General features: G+C 42.8%; 1 protein-coding gene across 2 annotated transcripts; it reads right to left on the minus strand.

The window, feature by feature from the left end:
- Positions 1-446: 446 nt before the first annotated feature.
- Positions 447-19,158, minus strand: LOC138591798 (uncharacterized). Of its 2 annotated transcripts, none has more exons than XM_069662490.1 (5): positions 18,659-19,158; positions 11,497-15,616; positions 9,878-9,998; positions 7,174-8,061; positions 447-5,635 (listed from the first exon to the last, which is right to left on the minus strand). In XM_069662490.1, exons 2-5 carry the CDS (start codon positions 14,933-14,935, stop codon positions 5,077-5,079), a joined length of 5,007 nt encoding a protein of 1,668 aa, XP_069518591.1. In that variant the 5' UTR covers positions 14,936-15,616; positions 18,659-19,158; the 3' UTR covers positions 447-5,076. The 2 variants fall into 2 exon arrangements, with proteins under 2 accessions (XP_069518591.1, XP_069518590.1); XM_069662489.1 differs by having other exon boundaries at positions 18,537-19,158.
- Between the last annotated feature and the right edge of the window lie 496 nt (positions 19,159-19,654).

Here is a 19,654-nt window from a genome sequence, read left to right on the forward strand (position 1 = left end):
TTTGTTCTCAAATGTTCTGTAACAATAACTAGTGACAAATCATTGCGTAACTCCCGCTGCAGATGCTCAACAACGATAGATCATCAACGGCCAGCTCTTAAAATCCTGCTGCACAATTAGACAACAGTGGTTAACGCTCAACACCTTTGGCTATCGCTAACTAGCTACAGCCATCAATAGTTATCCGCAGACTAAGCTAACGCTAACTGAGAATATCTGCCGTGTGACTTTGATAGCTTCACAATCTGAATGTTTACGCCAAATTTAAACCCAATATCAGAAACATCATTTATATTGAAAATGCTTTTCAGTGCTAACCATCATGTACATAAGACACTAAATAACAAAGCTAGAGGGCCATAAAGGAGTGGATTGCAATCATTGGCTTCGACTTCCCTGAGTAACGGTGAGAAAAAGAGGGTTAAGACAGACACCAAACAGCTGAGTCACATTCCACCATCAAGTTTAGGCTTTATTTGTACATTAATGCATTTTAACAAGGCTTGGAAATACAGCACACAATAAGGTTTTACATAAATCATCTTTTTCCGCGAAGAGATCCTCTCAGGTGTCGGTTCTTTATCACCACTAAGCTTCAACAGTGAGCAGCGTTAACATGAACAGCAAAGTATTATGGCCTGATATTACTGGATTTTTACAAAAGATGTGTACAGTAATTTATCCTTAATATGTCACAGTGAAACTAGATGTCTTACCACAGTTTAATGCGAGCAGAAATCAAAGGTTTTCTCTTGGATAAAACTGTACATACACTCCTTTCATTTGGTCCAATTTGAGCTTTAAAGTTTCGTCACTTAGACACAAAAATCCTCCAGCAGACATGAAAAGCAGCAGGGTTTGAAAATATGTCATTATTCCAATAGAAAGCAGGTTTTCAAGTGCTACACATAATAGTGCCAATTGTATAATACATGAGAGGAAAATCCACACAGGTTACATTTAATAAACAGTGTCATGTAAACAGCCTTTGTAGCGCCGATAGCGACGCAAAAGGCGATGTGAACCACCTGACATTTTGTCCAGGTGGTTTTATAAATGCAATGGCCGCGTCCCAATTCTAAAACAATAAACATTCAAATAAAGAGTGCAGCTTTCTGTACACGTGATGCCAGAGCTGGAATCATCAAGAAACTGTCAATCGTGAAGCTGCAAACCGGCTCTGTTAACCTCGATCTACAGCCATGCTCCTCATGCAGTCACCGTTATGAAAAGGAAAGAGATGTAAGATTGCCTCAGTGGAAATTAGGTCTCACATAACACATACACCCGCTCCATATCTTTATATTGCTCATATGTGAAATGTGGGTGGTATGTGTCCAAACTGTGCAGAATATCACACTGTGAGCTCAGCCACTTCCAAATAAGAGCAAATTCAAGCATGCTTCAGAAAGACAGAAGATATGATTGTAATATTGCACCCACAGATCCCAAAATGGAAGCCTGATAACTCACAAAGCTCCGGTTCAGTGTATGTAAAAGGTTTTCTTTGATCAATATTAGGATATCTAATGCATTCGTGAACTTACCCTGTGTCCCCAAAAGTAGTTTAAACGTTTATTATTGAAGTTTGTCTCATGGCCACTGGGGATTCTTGATTCTGATTGGCTGGAAGGTGTTGATTAACTTTAAGTAATCTGACATAAAAAGCAGCTGTTTGCTGTCATAAAGACAGACAGCAGGATTCTGTCAAAGAACAGAGAATTAAAATATATAAATAACAGCAAATTGAATGATTCGATTTTTGTGTAAATCTGATTACAAAATCAACCGATGGTACTTTAGGTGGAAAAGGCATTTTAAACCAGCAATGAAAGCTGTTAAAGGTAAGAGCGATGAGTACACATCCTGAGAAATGACCTGCTTTGATGTACGCCTCTGTTCGTAAAGTTTCCACTTCTGATTCCAATCTTTCAACTTTTTGGGGGGCAGCCTTTGAAACACCGAAGATACAATGTGATAGTATCTAGGATTTGGAATTAACTAAAGCAACTGAAACAAATGACAGAAATAGAAAACCTAAAGCCAGTCAGTAATTTCCAGAAAAAAGAGGTGAAAATTGGGTTCTCCTTCGATGGGGGCTCAAAAGGGGCCCAACTGAAAATTAGCACCCACAGGTCCCCCAACATTTTCATCCAGCCGTACCAAAGCTCCAGTGGCAATCGCGCTGCAACCACCCAAATGGTTTCCATTAGAAGAAACAGGCTGCAAATTCGAAAACGCTGAAATTCAAAAACACATGCAAAAGTCCAAAACAAATGCAACGACAGAAGCGTGCTGCGAAGAAAAAAAACATCCTGCAAAAAAAAGAAACAAATGCACACGAACCCAGAAAACTCATGCAAAAGAAAAACACAAATACAGTCAACACAACGGAGGTGCTCCAGGCCTGTAGCTAGCAGCACTATCAGCGGCCCAGTGTCGGGCTAGCTGCACGGCTAACTGAGATCCTTACTTAAAAGAAGCTACAATCAGCAGCGGTTACTTTACAAAGCTATCGGTTGATCTGGTGTTGTCTGGGTTTGTGTTCCTGTATTTGCAGAGCGTGTATGTTGATGCATTTGTGTCTGCTTTGTGCAGCACGTTTTTTCATTTGCAGCACGTTTCCGTCATTGCATGCGTTTTGGACTTTTACATATGTTTTTTGAATTTGCATCATGTCTGAATTTGCAGTCTCTGTCTTCGAATGGAAACTGCTTGGGCCGTTGCAGTGTGAGTGCTCTTGTCGGCAACCGTACAAAGCATCCTCACAGCTCACTGTTCGTACTTTGAAACTGCTAACTTTCCACAGGGATTTGGAGTGCCATTGGGTGCAATAACAACATCAAGCAAAGTACATTAAATAATTTCTGAAGTAGCCACCTTCACTTGTCACTCATTCAGCCCTGGTTAACATTCACCTCCTCAGACTTTCTGACAATCCTGCAGCTTAAAAAAATACAGATATGCTAACAAAGCACTTAATTCCTCTGTGAATGTGCTTGAAAATCGGTGCTCAAAACAACCAGAAATAAATCCATCATCCAACCTGACAGGTGCATTTGCATCTCTACCAAATCCGGTTGGTTGTACACTGAGCGTCTTCATCAAAAACAAGCACTGGCGGAGCATTTCACTGTTAGTAAAGGCAATAAAAGCTGCACAAGGCAACAGTTCTTCTCATGTTAGTAAAAAATAAAATCATACCTCAATAACGTCAATAAAGAAAAACAGCCACAATAGATTCACCCTCCAAATTCTAGTTGCATCACCTTTACCGTCAACCCTACCGACACACTAAGACTTTAACGTGTCAAAGCTCAAACTGTTTCATGACCTATTGAAAATCAAGTGCAAATTTAAAATAGCAACCTGCTTAGGAAGCAATTTTCCTGTCAGGTCACGACTTCCCACACAGCCTTCATCACCGCAAGAATCGTAATTGTGTAACCGACAATAACTCGTTAACCTGCCACCTTCTCCTTTGTCATATTTGTAAAAGGATGACAAATGTGATAGCACTGTGCTCTCCTTCAAAGGTGCTATATGCATCATTTTTAACATCAGTAAAACATTAACACATAACCTCAGTCATTAACCAACTGCAAGACCACTGCCGGGATGATTGACAGCTCTCCCAGCCTCCTACTGCATTGGATTGGATTGCACCGTGGATTTGGAGGACGATCTTCTAGTTTGCTTTACTTTCAGCACAAACAGAGCTAAGCCCGTCCTGATGCTCATCCTCTTCAGTGAAGCAAAGATGCCACCGAGGCAAAGAGAGAGCGAGAGGACGCAGGGGATTATGGGAGATATAAATCTTTTGAGAAAACACTAAAAATAACACTGATGTGAGATAAAGTATCAATCATCTCAACAATGGTCTCACTGTAACCAAGCCACCTGTTGATAACCTGATGCTTAAAAATGTAACACATTGAACCTCTAACTGAGCGTAAGACTGCATTTACAATTAGTACTCGGCTGTATAAATAAAATGAATCCCAGCCATTGTTATATACATCACTCAGGCAACACTTTCCACATATGAAACATAGAATATAGCATGAATCTGTAAGCATATTGCTCAATTATTACATTCACAAATCTAACTGATAAATAAAACATTTAAATTAAATGTTATTACTAAAATCTTTCCATTATTTGTTCCTTTTTGCACATTCGTCGCATATATATTTCGCTCTATAATCATCTCAAGGTTCAAAATATATTATTGACACACTGTTAAATACACTGTAAAGTTAAATGTGATTATAAAATACATTGTACACTGTAAAGTTTGACCTCGGTCACCTTTTAAAATTCAGTTTTTAAGGATATATATAAAGAAAGAGGCATTAAACGGGAGGAAATGTAATGTTTTTAAAAGGCCTGAGTCACATTTACATTGTTGGTTCATAAAACAATAACACATGTTGGATTTTAACCAGAATCCTTATTCCAACTGTTATCTGTTTTATGTGTTGTAGTGTTTAAATACAGATTACTGAGCCAAATTATTGAGAACTCGGGTTGTTTTAAATCGGTTTTATGTTGTATTTATCTTGTAGTTATATATATCCTGTAAGGTACATTCAATACAATAACAATACAAAAAACACATCTGTCATATCGATGATGTAAAAAGAGAATATTGTTAATGTGTAACTAGTGAATCAACCCTGTGTTTCAAAATTGGACTGTCGATAAAAACCCCTCAGGAATGACCCTTCATGCCTTACGTAAGGGTTCAATCATTGGCCGTATTTCCGCATAATCCCAACCTGAAGTTGTCTGTTTAGCCTGAGTCTCATACTGTCTTAAACTTAAACTGTGTGCACAACATTGATTAGGCTCACCTAAGAAAATGCAACGATTAACTAGTCTTTTATGCATCCTTTATAAGGTCATTAGAAGGCAATGGCAGCAGCTTGATGAAAAAATTTACAGGCAAAAAAAAGTTGTAGTAGTTCCAGCCAACAGTTTCTGTATAATAAATTGAAGATCTTTTCTACCTTTCTTCAGGCAATGAAAGCTCCTTCAAAGTAGTCGAAAAACAAAAACAATTTCCTTCACAAATCAACCAGAAGAGGATGAAGATGGTGACGAGGATGAAGAAGATGAAGATGAAGGGGAGGGTCCCAGTTCTGAGAACCTTGATGACGTCATTTCCTTGTCTTTCTCCTTTCTGCTTCCTGTGCAGACTGACCTCTGGGCTGGTTTAAACTGCCACGTCACCTTCTTTGTTGTTGAGGACTGATCCAGTGTTGCTGACTGCCTCATTTGCGTAGTGACAGCGCGGGTTGCCCTGGGAATGGCTTGTGCTTCTGCCATGCTGGTGGTGACCCCAGTAACCTTGTTTTCTTTGTCATTGTTGTTTCTGTCCTCGTCTGTGAAAAGCTCATTCAGCGCTTCAGGTTCTGCGGTTTCTCCGTACAAGTCCCAGTCCGGTTCAGTAGGCAGTCGCTTGGGCCTTGCTACGCCGGCAGATTTGCTAGCAGCTGCTGAGCTTCTTGAGGAGCGACTTGGATCAGAGTCGGACTGGTCTGAGTCCCAGTCACTGTCCCCTGCCACCGAGCCACAACCCAGGACTGACACATCAGCACCGCCAGATCCTGAACTCTCCGAGTCTGACTCCCTGTAAAAACACAGCAGACAGAATCCCTGTTATCCCTGGCAGTAGACTGTACATTTTGAACAGAGAAAGGGGCAAACAGGCATGGACCTTCATATGATTGAAGATGGAATTCCCAAAAATGTCTCAACAGGACAACACAGGAATTTAAATTGGGAAATTGGATTAAGGACTACAGCAAATAGCGATCCATTCATTCTTCCGTCAATATATCTGTTTTCTGCGCCACTTATGATAGCCAACACGTTCGTTCAAGTAGGGCTTAGATGGGCTTTATCTGATTAGGCGTGCCTCAACTGTGCATGGAGTGGGGTTTTAAGTGCATAGTGCCCACATGATATGCATACACATGGGCTATATATGGGCATACCCTTTGAAAGGGTTGCATTCTACCCATACGGCCCTCTCATTAATCAACCCATCTGGGCTAACCCTGTGAGACCTCTAAGGAAACTAAGGACGACGTTGTCTAAGCCCCAGTTGGTTATCCATTTTGGCCCCACATGGATGTGCTGACTTGGATCCTGGTCAAAGTGGCCGGATGTTTTTCCAAAGCAATATTTTCCAGCTCTTCCTGAGTAATACTGAGATGTGATATGCGATCCCTCCCATGTGTTCTTCAAAGGGGTCTTCTACAAGCTGTGTAGGCCTGGAATACCTTCACAGGTTGTCATCCGACCAACATCTGCGGTGTTGGTAGGATTGTGGTCACCAGTCACCCTTCCCTGCTCAAAAAATCCTGGGCTAAGCTAAGATGTCTTTAGTCTGCTAGAGCTTTGTCTCACCATTTCTATGGCTTCCTGATACCTGTATGATGCGTCGGGAGTTCCCTAATCCAATCTTCAGGCCACAACACAGTAAAGCTGCCTCCACAATAGAGGCTTCGAATTTTGGCCATTTGAATTTTCTGGCCCATACCCTTTCTGTAAAGTAATCTGAACATGGGAATTGAAAGTTTTACAGACTGAGGCCTCAACTGTATTTGCATCATCAGTAATTTAGATGCTGTACTGGATCGTCATGGTTAAGAGGGAGATTAGCCTGTAGGAGACACCCAATTAACTTGTAAATCTACATCCATCTCCAATCGTCCCCAATAAGTCATAAGCTTTGAGTAAAGACCAAACAAAGCCAGATGCCAGACTGACAAAAAGAGACAACAGGAGAAAGTTAAGACTGCTCTATTGAGCATCCAGTTAAGGTGGTTTAAGCATCTGACTATGATGCCTTCTGGACGCCTCTGTGTGAGGGTACTCCAGGCAAATCCAGCTGGGATAAGACCTGGAAGAACACACCGAAGGGATCAAGTATCCTGTCTGGGCTGAAACCTTCACAGTACCCCTCAGGGAGAGCTGGAAGACATGGCTAGGAAGAAAGACATCTTGCCATTACAACCTTGCCCCAGATATGTGGAAAATGGATGGATGGATGGTTTTATAGGTAAATAAACAGAATTGCTGAAAAATGCTTAATTTTTTCTTCTGAAACTGAAATACAAACAATGAAATACACCAAAGTTAAAATGAACAAACAAAACATACCTGCCACTGTACTGTGTGCTCCCTGCAGGGCCCAGTAGGAGGCATGCTGGAGCAGCAAGGTAGACAAAGCTGTCAGTGCACAGAAAATCTCCTTCCTCTGGTTTTTGTGGGTTAAGGTGAGTCAGCTTGGCATCTTGTTCTGTATTTGACTGGTTTAAATTTGCTTTTATGCTATCTGAAGGTAGATGTACAATGTCTCGTTTTTTAACATGGGTAGGGACTTCTGTCAATGTGGCTTCGCCACCCGCAGGTTTTGCAGACACAGCAAGGTAAACAAAGCTGTCTGATTGGACAAAAGGATCTATGTCGCCACAGTCCAGTCCTGAGCTTCTGATTGGCTTCTGATTAGGGTCTAGAAGGTTTCTGATTTGTTGTTTTGAGGGAGACAGAGGGAGAGGAGAGTCACCTCCCATGAGGGTCACTTTCCTTCTGGAGGGCATTTCTTCACTTTGAGGGACACTGAAATTTGTGGAGACCTCACTGTGTGTGTGGTTGAGTGGGGCCCTAATGATGGAAACCGTTCCTATCTTACCAACTCTCCTTCCAGTCTCTTCTTTTTCTTTCCCTTCATATCCTCCCATCTTTTCGAGCCCTGCTTCTTCTCTTTCACCATCGCCTTCTGTACCTTCCTGCAAGGAGGTATTGAGGAGTGATGGGTAGCACCACTGTAGGTCTGCACTCTCCTCCCTTCCCCACTCCTTTAGCCCTCCATCATCACCATCTTTCTCCAGTGATGACCTGCTGCTGCCTAAGTCGGAGCCACTGATTGGCTGGTCACTGTCAGAGCCGGCCTCCTCCTGGCTCTGATTGGATAAGGACATGAAGACACCGCTGGAGTCAGACTCCAATGTTAAGTTGGAGTCTGGAGAGCTGTCCTCCTTCATGGAACTAGAAAAAAAGAAAAGGTAGTCAAATGACTGCTACACACTCCCCGTTGAGTCTGCTAAACTCCTGTGACTTCCAATGCTCTCTCGTTACCATTGGTTACAAGAGATGCAATTTATATTTGTCTTAACCTACTTTTCAAGATCACGACCTAGATTTACTCTTGTCTCTCAGCCCCATGAAGCACTTGGATTTTTTGTGGCTTTAATTTAAAATGTTGCATTGTTTTCTTGTTGATAAATACATCATTATGAATACATTAGCGCTCTTGTTTGAGTTTCTGGCATGTTTTTGTTTAATGCCTTCATTTATTGGCCAGGATCAACTCATAATCATTGCAAAATTAATCGTTATAACTTCAAGAGTGTTGTCTTCACATCTGAAGTGAATTAAATGCACTTACTAATACAGGTACTGTATTTGTGACACGCGCGGGTTGCTGTCTAAAGAGCACCTGACACCTTTCTTCTGCATGTCATGCCAGTGAACGCAGCCGAAGTCAAAATATTGTACAGCAATATTTCAGTCAGTGAAGTCCACATGCCCCCCATACTAACAGCAGCCAATGCTATAGAGTAAACACAGTCGGTGTACAGTATGTGGCAGTTTAGGACAGAAGAAAAATGCAGTGTCATTCCTGAATCAAAACACAACTTTTGGTCTGTTCTGTATCATTTCTGTACCTGTTCTGTTTCTCCTGCTTAAACATCTGCATCTACAGACACAGTATCTAATAAGCAAATTGCAGCTGTTGAATTGTTGCACTGGGAAGTCAGCTGTATTATAGAACTGTAGTGAACAATATCACTGCATTTAGCACAAATTGCCAAATGAGGAAAAATAACTTTTGATTACATTTTTACATTTGGTGTGTCTCAAGGCTCAAGTGTCGGACCCCTATCATTTTGATTATGTTAGTAACACGTAGGTCAGCCTTAAGAACTTATGTGCCTTTGACTTATATTTACATAAATGTAGAACCCAAACAGGATCTTTTTTACACAACGCTGACTAGTACATGTCAGCAAGTCACTATCAGGTGCAGATATGTAGAGGAAGAAAAAAACCTGAAGGCTCTTTTATGCTGTGCACAGTTTGGGTCCAGTTTTCCCGTTGGAAAGGAAGATCACGGCTCGTCAATACAATGTTTTTCTGAGTGATAAACTTTATCTTGTGGTGAAACATTTCCATCCTGATGGAAGGGGTCTAGCTAGGATAACAATGCCCCATTCGTAGGTGCAAGGAAGGGGTCATTGAATGACTTGGTGAGTATGGAAATAAAGCAAATCAAGTCAGGTTTCAACACAACTGTGCACCTTTGTAAGATTTTGTATTGATAAAACAGACAGTGCATTCCACAGCCAACATCTAAACAACAAACGAGGGAAACGTTTGTCAGAGCCTGGTAGAATAAATGTTGAGGCTTTCTTCTAAATGTCCGACATTTTACAAAATAAATAAAATAAAAAATGAAAAGATTAAACATTGACATGCAAGAATTATACTTTGTTCCAATCAGCTTTGAATTTCTGAGAAACAAATGTGCCATAACCCCATCTAATTGTGATGACGTTGGCACCTACAGGATTGAGTTATACAGTCACTAACGCACCAAAAACATCCAACATCCAAACATGGCTCTGGATTGAACTCAAGATCTAACGGCATTGAGCATCTTACACATATCCAGGCTGAATTTAAAAGTGGATTTATTGTTGCCCTTTGTGAGGAGCCTTCTGTCACCTGGGATGTATGTCACTATTTCACCATCTAGGACAGTTCAGATTCAGTGCTGACAAAAAACATTTTGTGGGATTACCTTGTGCCAACCGTGGAAGTCCCAGCAGACTTTGACCAGTCAGCAGGATGTCTGTCTGTGTCTGTAACAGGTAAGGCCACTGACGTGAGCTCCAAACATACCTGGTATCTGTTCCCACCCCCTGGAAAATAGAGCAGCCATTCCACACAGAGAAACAGGAGTTATAATCAATACATTACAACATTCATCTGCCTCACGGTCAAGTCAGAGCTCAGCTAAGTTGGAAGAAGCAAACATCACCTGCCAAACCTCAGACAATCAAGCAGACAAGCCTCAATCCAAACTCCTCTTTAAGTCTGAAGCATGTCAGATTCTCAAACTCCAAATTCAGATAAAGGCCGTGAGTCTGCCCTCCTCCTTGGGAAAGTTAATGTCGCTTCCATCCCCAATCCCTGCTGTACTGACCTAGATGTATCAGTCAGCTGTATTGTCATCCAGGCAGCTTAAAATATAGAAGCTGAGATTTCTAAATTGTAAATAAATCATTTTGGAATAGAAAAGATATAAATCTGACTTTGACAATATCATGGTAGATATTATTTTTAGCTTTCGTACCATTTTTTTTGATATTTTAAGCTTTATTTCTTATCGTAACAGACAAGAAAGAGACGAGTAAGATGCAGAGACAAAGAGGGGATGACACGCAGCAAAGGGACCTGGTCTGGAATCATCAAACTCATGCCATTGCCTAAGTTGATGCTATGCACTTAAACAGTTAAACATATCCTCATTCAACTGCTTGTATGACGTCTAATGCAATGTTTTTCGCTCATAAACCTTTGCATTTACCTGTTTGCATTCATGTTCGCCAAATACTGACATATGGGCCCTCCTTTGGCGTCCTATACAGCGAGGTAAATCAGGTGCAACTAAAGCCTAAGATAAGATGTTGAAAGTCTCAAAGGATTCGTGGGTATTATACTCATTAACAGAGCATTGCTTTGAGTTGGTATACAGTAAGAACGAAGAGTGATTGAGAACAACTCAACCTGGTAAGCTGTGTGTTTCGCCCAAGCTTTCGTAGCCTTTTTTGTATTAAACGTGCATGCATTTGCAGGTCAGGCTAGATTACCAAAAAAGGGAACATTGGCAACCCCCAGAAAGTCTCAGTTTGCAAAGTGTTATTTTTATTTTGATACTTTGGTTCAGCAAATTTTAGAAATTTAGAAATATTGTGGAAATTTGCCCAAAAACAATCTGGGTCTAACCACAAATTTTCGCCCAGCAAAGCAACATAACATGTAAATCTCGCCGGGGTTTGGGGAAGTACTAGAAAAGAATTAAATGAGGAAATCAAAGCAGTAGAGACCAAGCAATCTAGACGTTCGGACTGCCCCAGGATGGGTAACGCTCCAATGCTACCAATAGCATTTCTCTGCAGGTCATTCTTGCATGCTCTAAGTTACAGTCAAATCTATCTGAAGTCTCTAAACCCAAGCCAAGATAAATCACACTATGACATATTAGAGGACTTTTTTCAAACAGGACAATGCTCTTCCTAAGCTAATCAAAGACACAACTCAAGCAGATATAGGTCAAGTAGTAGTGAAAGATAAACTTGCTAATGCAACTTCCCAAATACAGTATATTATTGCACATGAATGAAAAATGATATCTACCTGTATAGACAGTAGCTTTCTCCCTCTGTGGCCCAGGGTGTGTTTGGTACATGTCAGCCCGTTCCCTCTGTGGCTCCAGTTGTGTTTGATATGCATCCTGGGTGTCCCTCTGGGGCTGAGACAGGTCTAGATGCTCCAGGTCAGAGTCAAGCTCCCTGGCTCTTCTCTCTAACTCTGTCAGGCTGAGCTCTGAGGCTGCTGATGAGGGGGGATGGGAACCCCCAAAGCCAACTGGGGGCCGTAAAAGAGGCCAACGCTGAAGAGATCCCGAGAAAGAGTCTGTATCTCCTTCTCCTCCTTCTGCTTCCCCTTTCTCCCAGCCATCATCCCACAATGTGGTGACCATCTCAAGGACAGCATCCCAACCTTCCATCCCCTCTTCATCTCCACATGTCCCTCCCTCTTCTCCCTCCACCTCCCCCTCTTCTTTATTTAATTTAGCCACGACCTCCTCCACGACCAACTCTTGCCCACGCTGCTCTAGTATTCCAACCTTAATCTTCATTCCTTGGTCCTCTATCTTTTCACACTTTATTTCTACATCCCTTTCTTTTTTCATATCTTCCATTTTGTTTTCTTTCCCTTCAACTCTTCTCTCATACTTTGGTTGTTTGGTCTCTTTCCCTAGCCCCTCACTGACAATTACCCTCTCTTTTTCCTTCCCAACTTTCTCCTCTTTTTTGTCTCTTTCTTCTCTCCTTTCCTTTTCAATGTACTCCTCTTTACCCTTCCTCTCCTCCTTCTCAGTCTTCTCCTTACTCTGCTCCCCTTGTTTCTCCTTGCTCCTCGACCTCCTTGGTTCTTCCAGCTCTCTGCAGACTCTCCAGTGCTCCAGGTTCTGCTCCTTCAGGGAAGCCCTGCCCACCAAACTAGCCCCTAGTCCAAGATCTTGATGGGAGGGCTCTTTAAGTGAGCACCGTCCCACCATACTGGTTGAATTTATTAAGCTTGTGAGTGGGTTCTCTGAGAAGTGGCCTGTACGTGGATGAAGGTGACCATGCCTCTTCTCCAATGCTGAGAGAACAGAGGGGAGGGGGGGGAGAATAGGGAGGTTGTGAAGTGCCCCACCCTGCCGAACAGTCCTCTTCCTGACCATGATGCGACGAGGCCAGGTGGACTCGATGCCCTCAGGAGGGCCTGCTGACTCGAGGTCTGCTAGCCCTCTGCTTAGTCTAGGGCTGACTACACCTGGTCGAAGCCCTGTAGCTGTGCCAGGTCGAGTCCTGGAGCTGGACTTGGATGATTTGGACTTTTGGGATCTGGAACTTTTCTCAACATGGCTAGATTCAAGTTTATCGATTTCCAATGGCTTTTGCTCCACCTGATCAGCAAGGGAAGTTTCAGATGTACCTCCAGTCAGGTCACTAATTTGAGCTTTATCTGTCTGGTTGCTGTTCTGGCTGTCACTGACCACCCCAATCTTAGCGTTACTCTTAGTTCCTGTGTCAGTACTTACCCTTGTTTCTTTTACTGCCTCAGGCTGAGATGGAGGAGCAATCTTAACCTCTGTCTCAACCTTAGCTTCTACTTTGGACTCTGGTGCAGAACCAACCTCATTATTAACTTTAGTTACTCCACCAGCTTCACTTCCAGTTCTGTTTTCAAATTGCCTTGAACTAGTTTTTTCCTCAACTTGCTCCAGCTCTGGTTTTATCCCTGGATTAGATCCATATCCTATTTCAACTTTATCCCCAGGCATAACCTTGTTCTCATTGTCTTTCACAGGTGGAGGTATAGCCTCTGCAATCGGTTCTGGTTTAGCCACAACCCTTCCCGGTTTTTCTCCATTCCTTGTCCCTCCCCTGTGAGCCTCCTTGTTCACAGCTGGAGCCATCTTTTCTACCTCCACCCCAGACTGCACTTTGCCTTCCAACTCACGTCCCCCTGGTCTCGTTTTCACCTGGGAACCCATTCTTGTTTCAGACACGTGTTTATTGCTAGCCCTACATCCGTTGTCATATTTGTTCCAACTTTCATTCCTAAGGTGTTCTTGTATTCCAGCCCTTATGTCAGCCTCTGACAGGTTTCCACATCCAACTTCACTTATTAATCTGGGCCCACATCCAGATTTGCTGTCCACTAACACCAAACCCACACCCCCATTATCATACTTAGAAACCATACCCCCACTTACACCGTCATGACCAACCTTTGACCCGGCCCTATTCCTACCCACAGCGCCGGTGCCCATCCTGGGGGCAGCATTGGGGGAGGGCGAAGGTGAGGGCTGGGGAAGCAACAGCGGTGTTGTGTCTAGAGCCTGGTCAGATTCTAAAAACACAGAGTCTCTGTCTGAACGCAGAGGAACTGGTCGACCGTATCCAAAGGTCCCAAAAGTCGATGTTTCCCTCCTCTCCCTCTCTCTCGCCCTCTCCCTCTCCAGCCTCCCCCTCTCCCTTTCTCTTTCCCACTCTCGTTGGGCCCACCCTCGCTCCATCTCCCTTTCTCTCTCCCTTTCCCACTCTCTTTCTCGTTCACTCCGGCCCCATCCTCCTCCTCGTTCCCTCAGGTCCTGCTCAAGGTCATGGGCTGACAGTTGGACCAGTGGGGCTCGGTAAGGAGATCGTCTTAGCTCTTGGGGCGGTGACAGCCTGAGGCTCTGGGTTTGGGAATAATGCCTCGGCTGAATGACCTGGGGAGGGGAACAGCGCAAACTTTGAGTTTGACTGGGGCGAGGTTTGGCAGGGGAGAAAAAGACCGGAGTATGGTAACCTGAAGAGAGAGGTGAGCCAGAGAAAGGAGAAATGAGGGGGGAGGTAAGAGAGGAGGACTGGCCCCCAGGAGGTGGGTAGTGCCCTGGGTTCAGATACCCGCCTCCTCTGTCCATCATTTCAGTTGTAGTATACTCCAAACACTCCAGGTGTTTTGGAGGTGTCAAGACTTTCCAGGATTGTCGGCCATCTCTGCTCTTTGTGCTGTCTCCATGGTGATGGTGGTGGTGATGGTGGTGTTTTTTGGATGAGGAGGAGGATACCCCAGGCGCTGAGAACGAGGAGACAGAGGGAGAAACTGAGCGGTTGAAATGCCCCGGAGAATGGCAGACCACACCATCGGCATCCTGACCCCCAAGCTTTAATGAATCATAGATAGCTCTTTCGTCCAGTCGCCGCACAAACGAGGGGTTTGGAGTCAAAGAGCGGGGCTGGGGATCAAACATGTCAGCTGGAGGTCTGCCAACCCTCAGGGAGCCGCTTGCAGAGTAGCTAAAACTCCCCTCACAGTCTCGCCTTATGGACCCTCCAGGGTGATGGTGATGGCTGTCAATTTGTTGATTAATGCACATGGTATCATAGATGGACCGTTGGGGTACGTAGCCGTCTCCGTATCCCACATCCACAACCCCAGCTCGACCTCCCACTCCCCCATCCCCAGCTCCATGCTTCTCCAGGCAGCAGGAGCTCTTCCTGAAACACCCGGGACGGCTAAGAGGCTTGCCCATGATTGGTCGGATGGCTGAAGGTGGGAGGGGTTGGTGGGAGGCACGGTGGCAGTTTGAAGAATGAATTGTGAATCTGTTAATTGCACTAATTCTGAAAAAGTTTGCTTGCAAAATGAACTTTAAAATGAGCAAATAGCATGGAAGCAGGCTCTGAGAGGGTCATGGCAATCAAGAAGAAATGGAGATATGTCTAACTCAATATTCTTGCTTTTTCTTTTCTGATAAAATGCTGAAGCATATTCCTTCGGTTTTAATGAGAGGTCAGAACAATCTTGTGATCTCAAAAACATCCGCCTTTCAAAAGCTCCATAACATAAAAAGGATGCCAACAATATAATGTCCAAATAAAAGTTGGAAAGGGATTCCTTCTTCCAGAAATATTCCAACAAGATTTTAAAGAAAAACATAAAAGTAAGTCCAGTTTTAATGTCCATGGGGTTTCTGTTCTTAGCTCATTTTCTCTCCCACTCTCTTCTCAGCATGGCTGCATTTGTATTTATTCTGCTTGTTTATTGTTCTGGCTGTCTTTTCAGGCCCAATTAAGTCTTTATCCAGCGGAGCGTTAGTCAGTCAGACACAGAGCGACAGAAAGACCGAGCACTGTTGATGACGGATTGAATCCGGTGAAAGCTTGTCCTCTCATTCTGACAGTTGTAATTGGTTGATTACTGTCGTCTGCCTCTGGAAAACAAAGCAAACAACAACAAATTTGAATAGAGCACCGCTTGAAAAAGCCTCTACATAATTATATAAGTGAGTGGATATTAGCATATTCAGTATGAAGACATTATAATCATTGATATGCCTGCATGTCCAATCAAAGGGGTTCTGCAATCATTTTAAACACAACGCCAAGTTTACTCGCTCAGTAATAATCAACCCAGGAAAAGAGTGATGAAAAGCTGTGATGAATGTCTTCAGAATGATCATGACATCTTAAAATGAAAGCCTGCGTAAAAGAAAGATAACTATTTTGAATCAGAGGAATTGTAGGGTGAAGTGCAGTTTGAAACATGACCCATACGAGGGAGTAAAAGTCAGGATACCTCTGCTGCTAGCATTTTGATCGTTGCAATGCTAAATTGCTCAAGCACCTGTTTAAGAGCACTTTATAAACAACAGAGAGGAAAAGAAGCCTGTGGCTGTCTAAAAAGTATCCAACCATTTCCTCAGCCTATTGATTTGAATATTAGAATCACTTATGCACTCATCGCAGCTCCTACCCATAGACCTTCATCCATCACTGGATTACCAATAATGCTGGGAAGAGGAGCCCTGAGCAAAGATTGGGGGAGAATGGACTTTAAACCATAGTCGGCATCTAAGAAGTGAATGTAGTCTCTTGGTTTAATTCTGCATTCTTTCTAATTGCCAGCAGGAGGCGTCTCCCTGAACAGAAGTCTGAGAGAAATAATCCTGCTTCTCATTTGTTTATTACCTAGATAAAGATTTTCCTATGGGTTCAATAGCTAGTTTCAAATCTTCAATACAGCATGATTATAATTATGGTCCCATTTAGAGTAATAAAGACAATAAAGCAGGGTGTGCTTAAGGGCGTGGCTATCTTGCGATTGACAAGTTGCTACTACAACAGCATGTTAACCAGGTTAAAAGCAAGGCAATGTGTATTCACCGTCTTCTCAAAGTATGGTCTCTTATGGCTCCAAAAAGACTGATAGTAACGGCCGAAGTGCCAAACTTGAGGCTTCAGAACAACAGTCCACAAACCAACAGGTGACGTCATGTTGGCTTTGTACAGTTTTTATTTAAAGTCTGTGTTTTAAACCATCTTGAGTATAAATTTGTGTTTTCTCTTTCAAGGACAGGCTGTACACTGAGCTTGGAACAGTAGCTTTATTTGCTAATTTCACTAAATGTTCATCTAAGACGATGTAACATAACGACACATTCCATAACCCAAAGGATGGAGACTTCAAAGGCAAGCCAACAGAGGATAAAAGATGTAGTATGATGGGTTAAACAGTTAGATTAATGCTGAAGCCCTTTTTGTTAATCTCTTTGATTATTGGAGTTTAGCATTAGGACATACACCAACATACCTATCAGGGTGAAAAAACTGTTCAAAGCCAAAACAACAAAGATTAAAAACCCACATTGTTCTATTAGTAGATGTTTTTCTCCCACGGATGTCCTAAAAGCTAGCTAAAAACGTGTAGCCTTCTTGGTGGTCTCTATGGTCCATTCTGTGAGGACATATGCCAACAGTCAACCAACAGGGGGAAGAAGTTCAAAGCCGAAGCAGCAAGGGTAAAACACCTTTAATGTACTTTTTGCAGGAACGTGTGTTTCTACTACAGATGTGCTAAAGAATAACTTGTTGGATATGTTACACGCCAACATTCATCACAACCTAAATTGAGGAACTTTTTAGTAGAACTTTTTCCACCTATATCAAGGTTATTACTGAAACCCTTGCTGGTCAATTTGTGGAAGTTATACCAACAGTTGTGACGATCCAAATGGGAATAAACTTTTCATAGCCAAGTCAACAAAAGGTAAAAACCTTCCATTTTGTTTTGCGTAGAACTTTATGCTTTCCTCCCCCCGAGGATGTGCTAAATACTAAGATAAATGCTGTAACCCTTGGTGAATTTCTTTGGTCAATTCTGTAGAATTTAGATATTAGGACAGAAGGACAGATCAAGTCTTCACAACCTTAATTGAGACCCTTACAGCCAACACAACAAATGCTAAAAGTCTTCATACCAAGCCAACGACTGAAGCCCTTCTTGGTCAATTTTGTGGACGATTTATCTCAGAACATCCCAACGGTTCTGACAATCCAAAGAGGGACTGCCAAGACAACAAAAGATAAAACACTCGAACAACTCTGCGTGGGATTTTGAAGTTGGAGAGATGTTAATGCGACAGCCTGCACCAAGCAGCCTTAAAGCCCCATGCAAATCTGCAGCCAAAAATAAAGTCAAGATGACGTCAGTATCCATCAAAGCTGTTCCCTCTGTCAACATGAGAAATCAGAAGCTGAAACTTTTTGTCATAGTATGACATTGTTGAAAATTTGGTTTGATGTTCGTGCGTTGAATGTGCCAAACTAGCTACCCCGACAACCCAGCTTTGTGGGAGTAAACAGTACTTACGACGATGATTGGCTCTTAACATTAGCTTACAGAGCGTCACGAACATCAAAAGATAAAGGAATTTAAGACAAATTATGTCGGCAGAAGAGATAAAGAAAGGTCTAGTAACCTCAGGATGACACTTGAACCAGTTCAGAGGGTAGAAAAAGTTAGAAGAGGAATTAATTACTGATTCAAAAACTCCATCTAGACCCCATGGAACAAATTGACGTGCACATAAAGAAAAATCATCCCTAGAAAGCTTTCTAGAAGTAGCCACATAAATATCCATCAAAATGTAACATTAAGAAGTCAGAATTGTCTAATTTGCATCTATTAGCGATGCCTTCCTCACAAATTAGTCAAGCTCCATCAAAGACGCCTATTGATAGTCTATCTCTTTATCTTTTCAGCGTGCCTCCGTCCTTAAGCATCCTCTCTCTCTTTCATCACTGCTGCTGCCACCTGCTCTATTTTCTCCCGATCAATAGAAAAGCCAGAACCTTATCAACATGGTCACAGTCATTTAGACGCATCAGTCAATCCGGTCCGTCGATCTCAGTCCCATCCTGGTTACGTCTTGTCATTCGGCTTCAAATCAGCAGCATCATTTGTTTTTTCTTACCGGCATCTCTCTCTCCCTCTTTATCTCTGCCGTTTTTCTCTTTTTCTGTTCCTCTCTCTCTCCCTCTCTCTCCCTCCGCTGTGAATCATGCCTTCTGTCAGAGGAAGGTTTTTTTGACAAGCGCTCTCTCTGCCAACCAACACACCAACGCAAACCCTCCTCCTCCTCCTCCTCCTCTCTCTCTCTCTCTCTCTCTCTCTCTCTCCCTTCGAGCTTTTCTTCTTCTCAGTTCAGCCTCCCTCTACCTCTCGCTCTCTCCCTCCCATTTACACTCCACACAGCTTCAGGGCTTTAAGAGCTTTGGAGCTGCACAGAGACCAACTTCTCCTCTCCAGCTGCCTCTCTTTTCCTCTCTTCCTCCATCTCTTTTTTTCAATCTATCACTATTGTTATCCCTCTATCTTCCTCTCTCTCATTCCCTTCTAGATTTAGTTTGACCTGAGTAGGTTACTCTTGGGAAATCATCACCGTCAGACATTTTTGAAATGAGGTAACGAAGGAGAAGAGGGATGAAGCAAGGACAGATCTATCTATCTATCTATCTATCTATCTATCTATCCACACATATCTACATTTTCAATCTCCCACACACTCTTTTCTTCTCCGGCTCTCTCTCCATCCCTCTTGTAGCCCTCTCAGTTTGCCCTCTACCTCCCACTCTTCACCTCAGCGTTAATGCAACATGCATCACTGTGGAGGCGGCAGGGAGAGCGAGAGAGAGAGCAACAATGGATACTCATACGTACTGTACAGTGCAATTTGAAAGCATCATCATCATTAGCAGCATCATTTGACTGTTAAGGGCAGTGTGGAAAAACAGGAGCTATTTTCGAAGATTAAGAGACATTAATGTAATGATATCAAATGTACCTTTTCTGATACTTCCTGTCTGAATGATATAACAGCTGCCTGTTACCAAACACTCATAGAAATTAATCCTCCGGTGAACAGACCTGTGATGTTTTTCCTGTGAGGAATAAATAGGAAAGGAAGAAC

Source organism: Semicossyphus pulcher, unplaced genomic scaffold, assembly GCF_022749685.1.
Source record: "Semicossyphus pulcher isolate SPU_LCO1_2020_fin unplaced genomic scaffold, fSemPul1.0.p SCAF_14, whole genome shotgun sequence".
Lineage (NCBI taxonomy): Eukaryota > Metazoa > Chordata > Actinopteri > Labriformes > Labridae > Semicossyphus > Semicossyphus pulcher.

Coding starts and splice junctions, on each gene's coding strand:
- LOC138591798 (XM_069662490.1), bottom strand. CDS start 14,935: ATGGGCAAGCCTCTTAGCCGTCCCGGGTGTTTCAGGAAGAGCTCCTGC. Junction 9,999..11,496: donor GAAAGCTACTGTCTATACAG/GTAGATATCATT, acceptor TCTATTTTCCAG/GGGGTGGGAACAGATACCAG. Junction 5,636..7,173: donor AGCACACAGTACAGTGGCAG/GTATGTTTTGTT, acceptor GTGTTTTTACAG/GGAGTCAGACTCGGAGAGTT.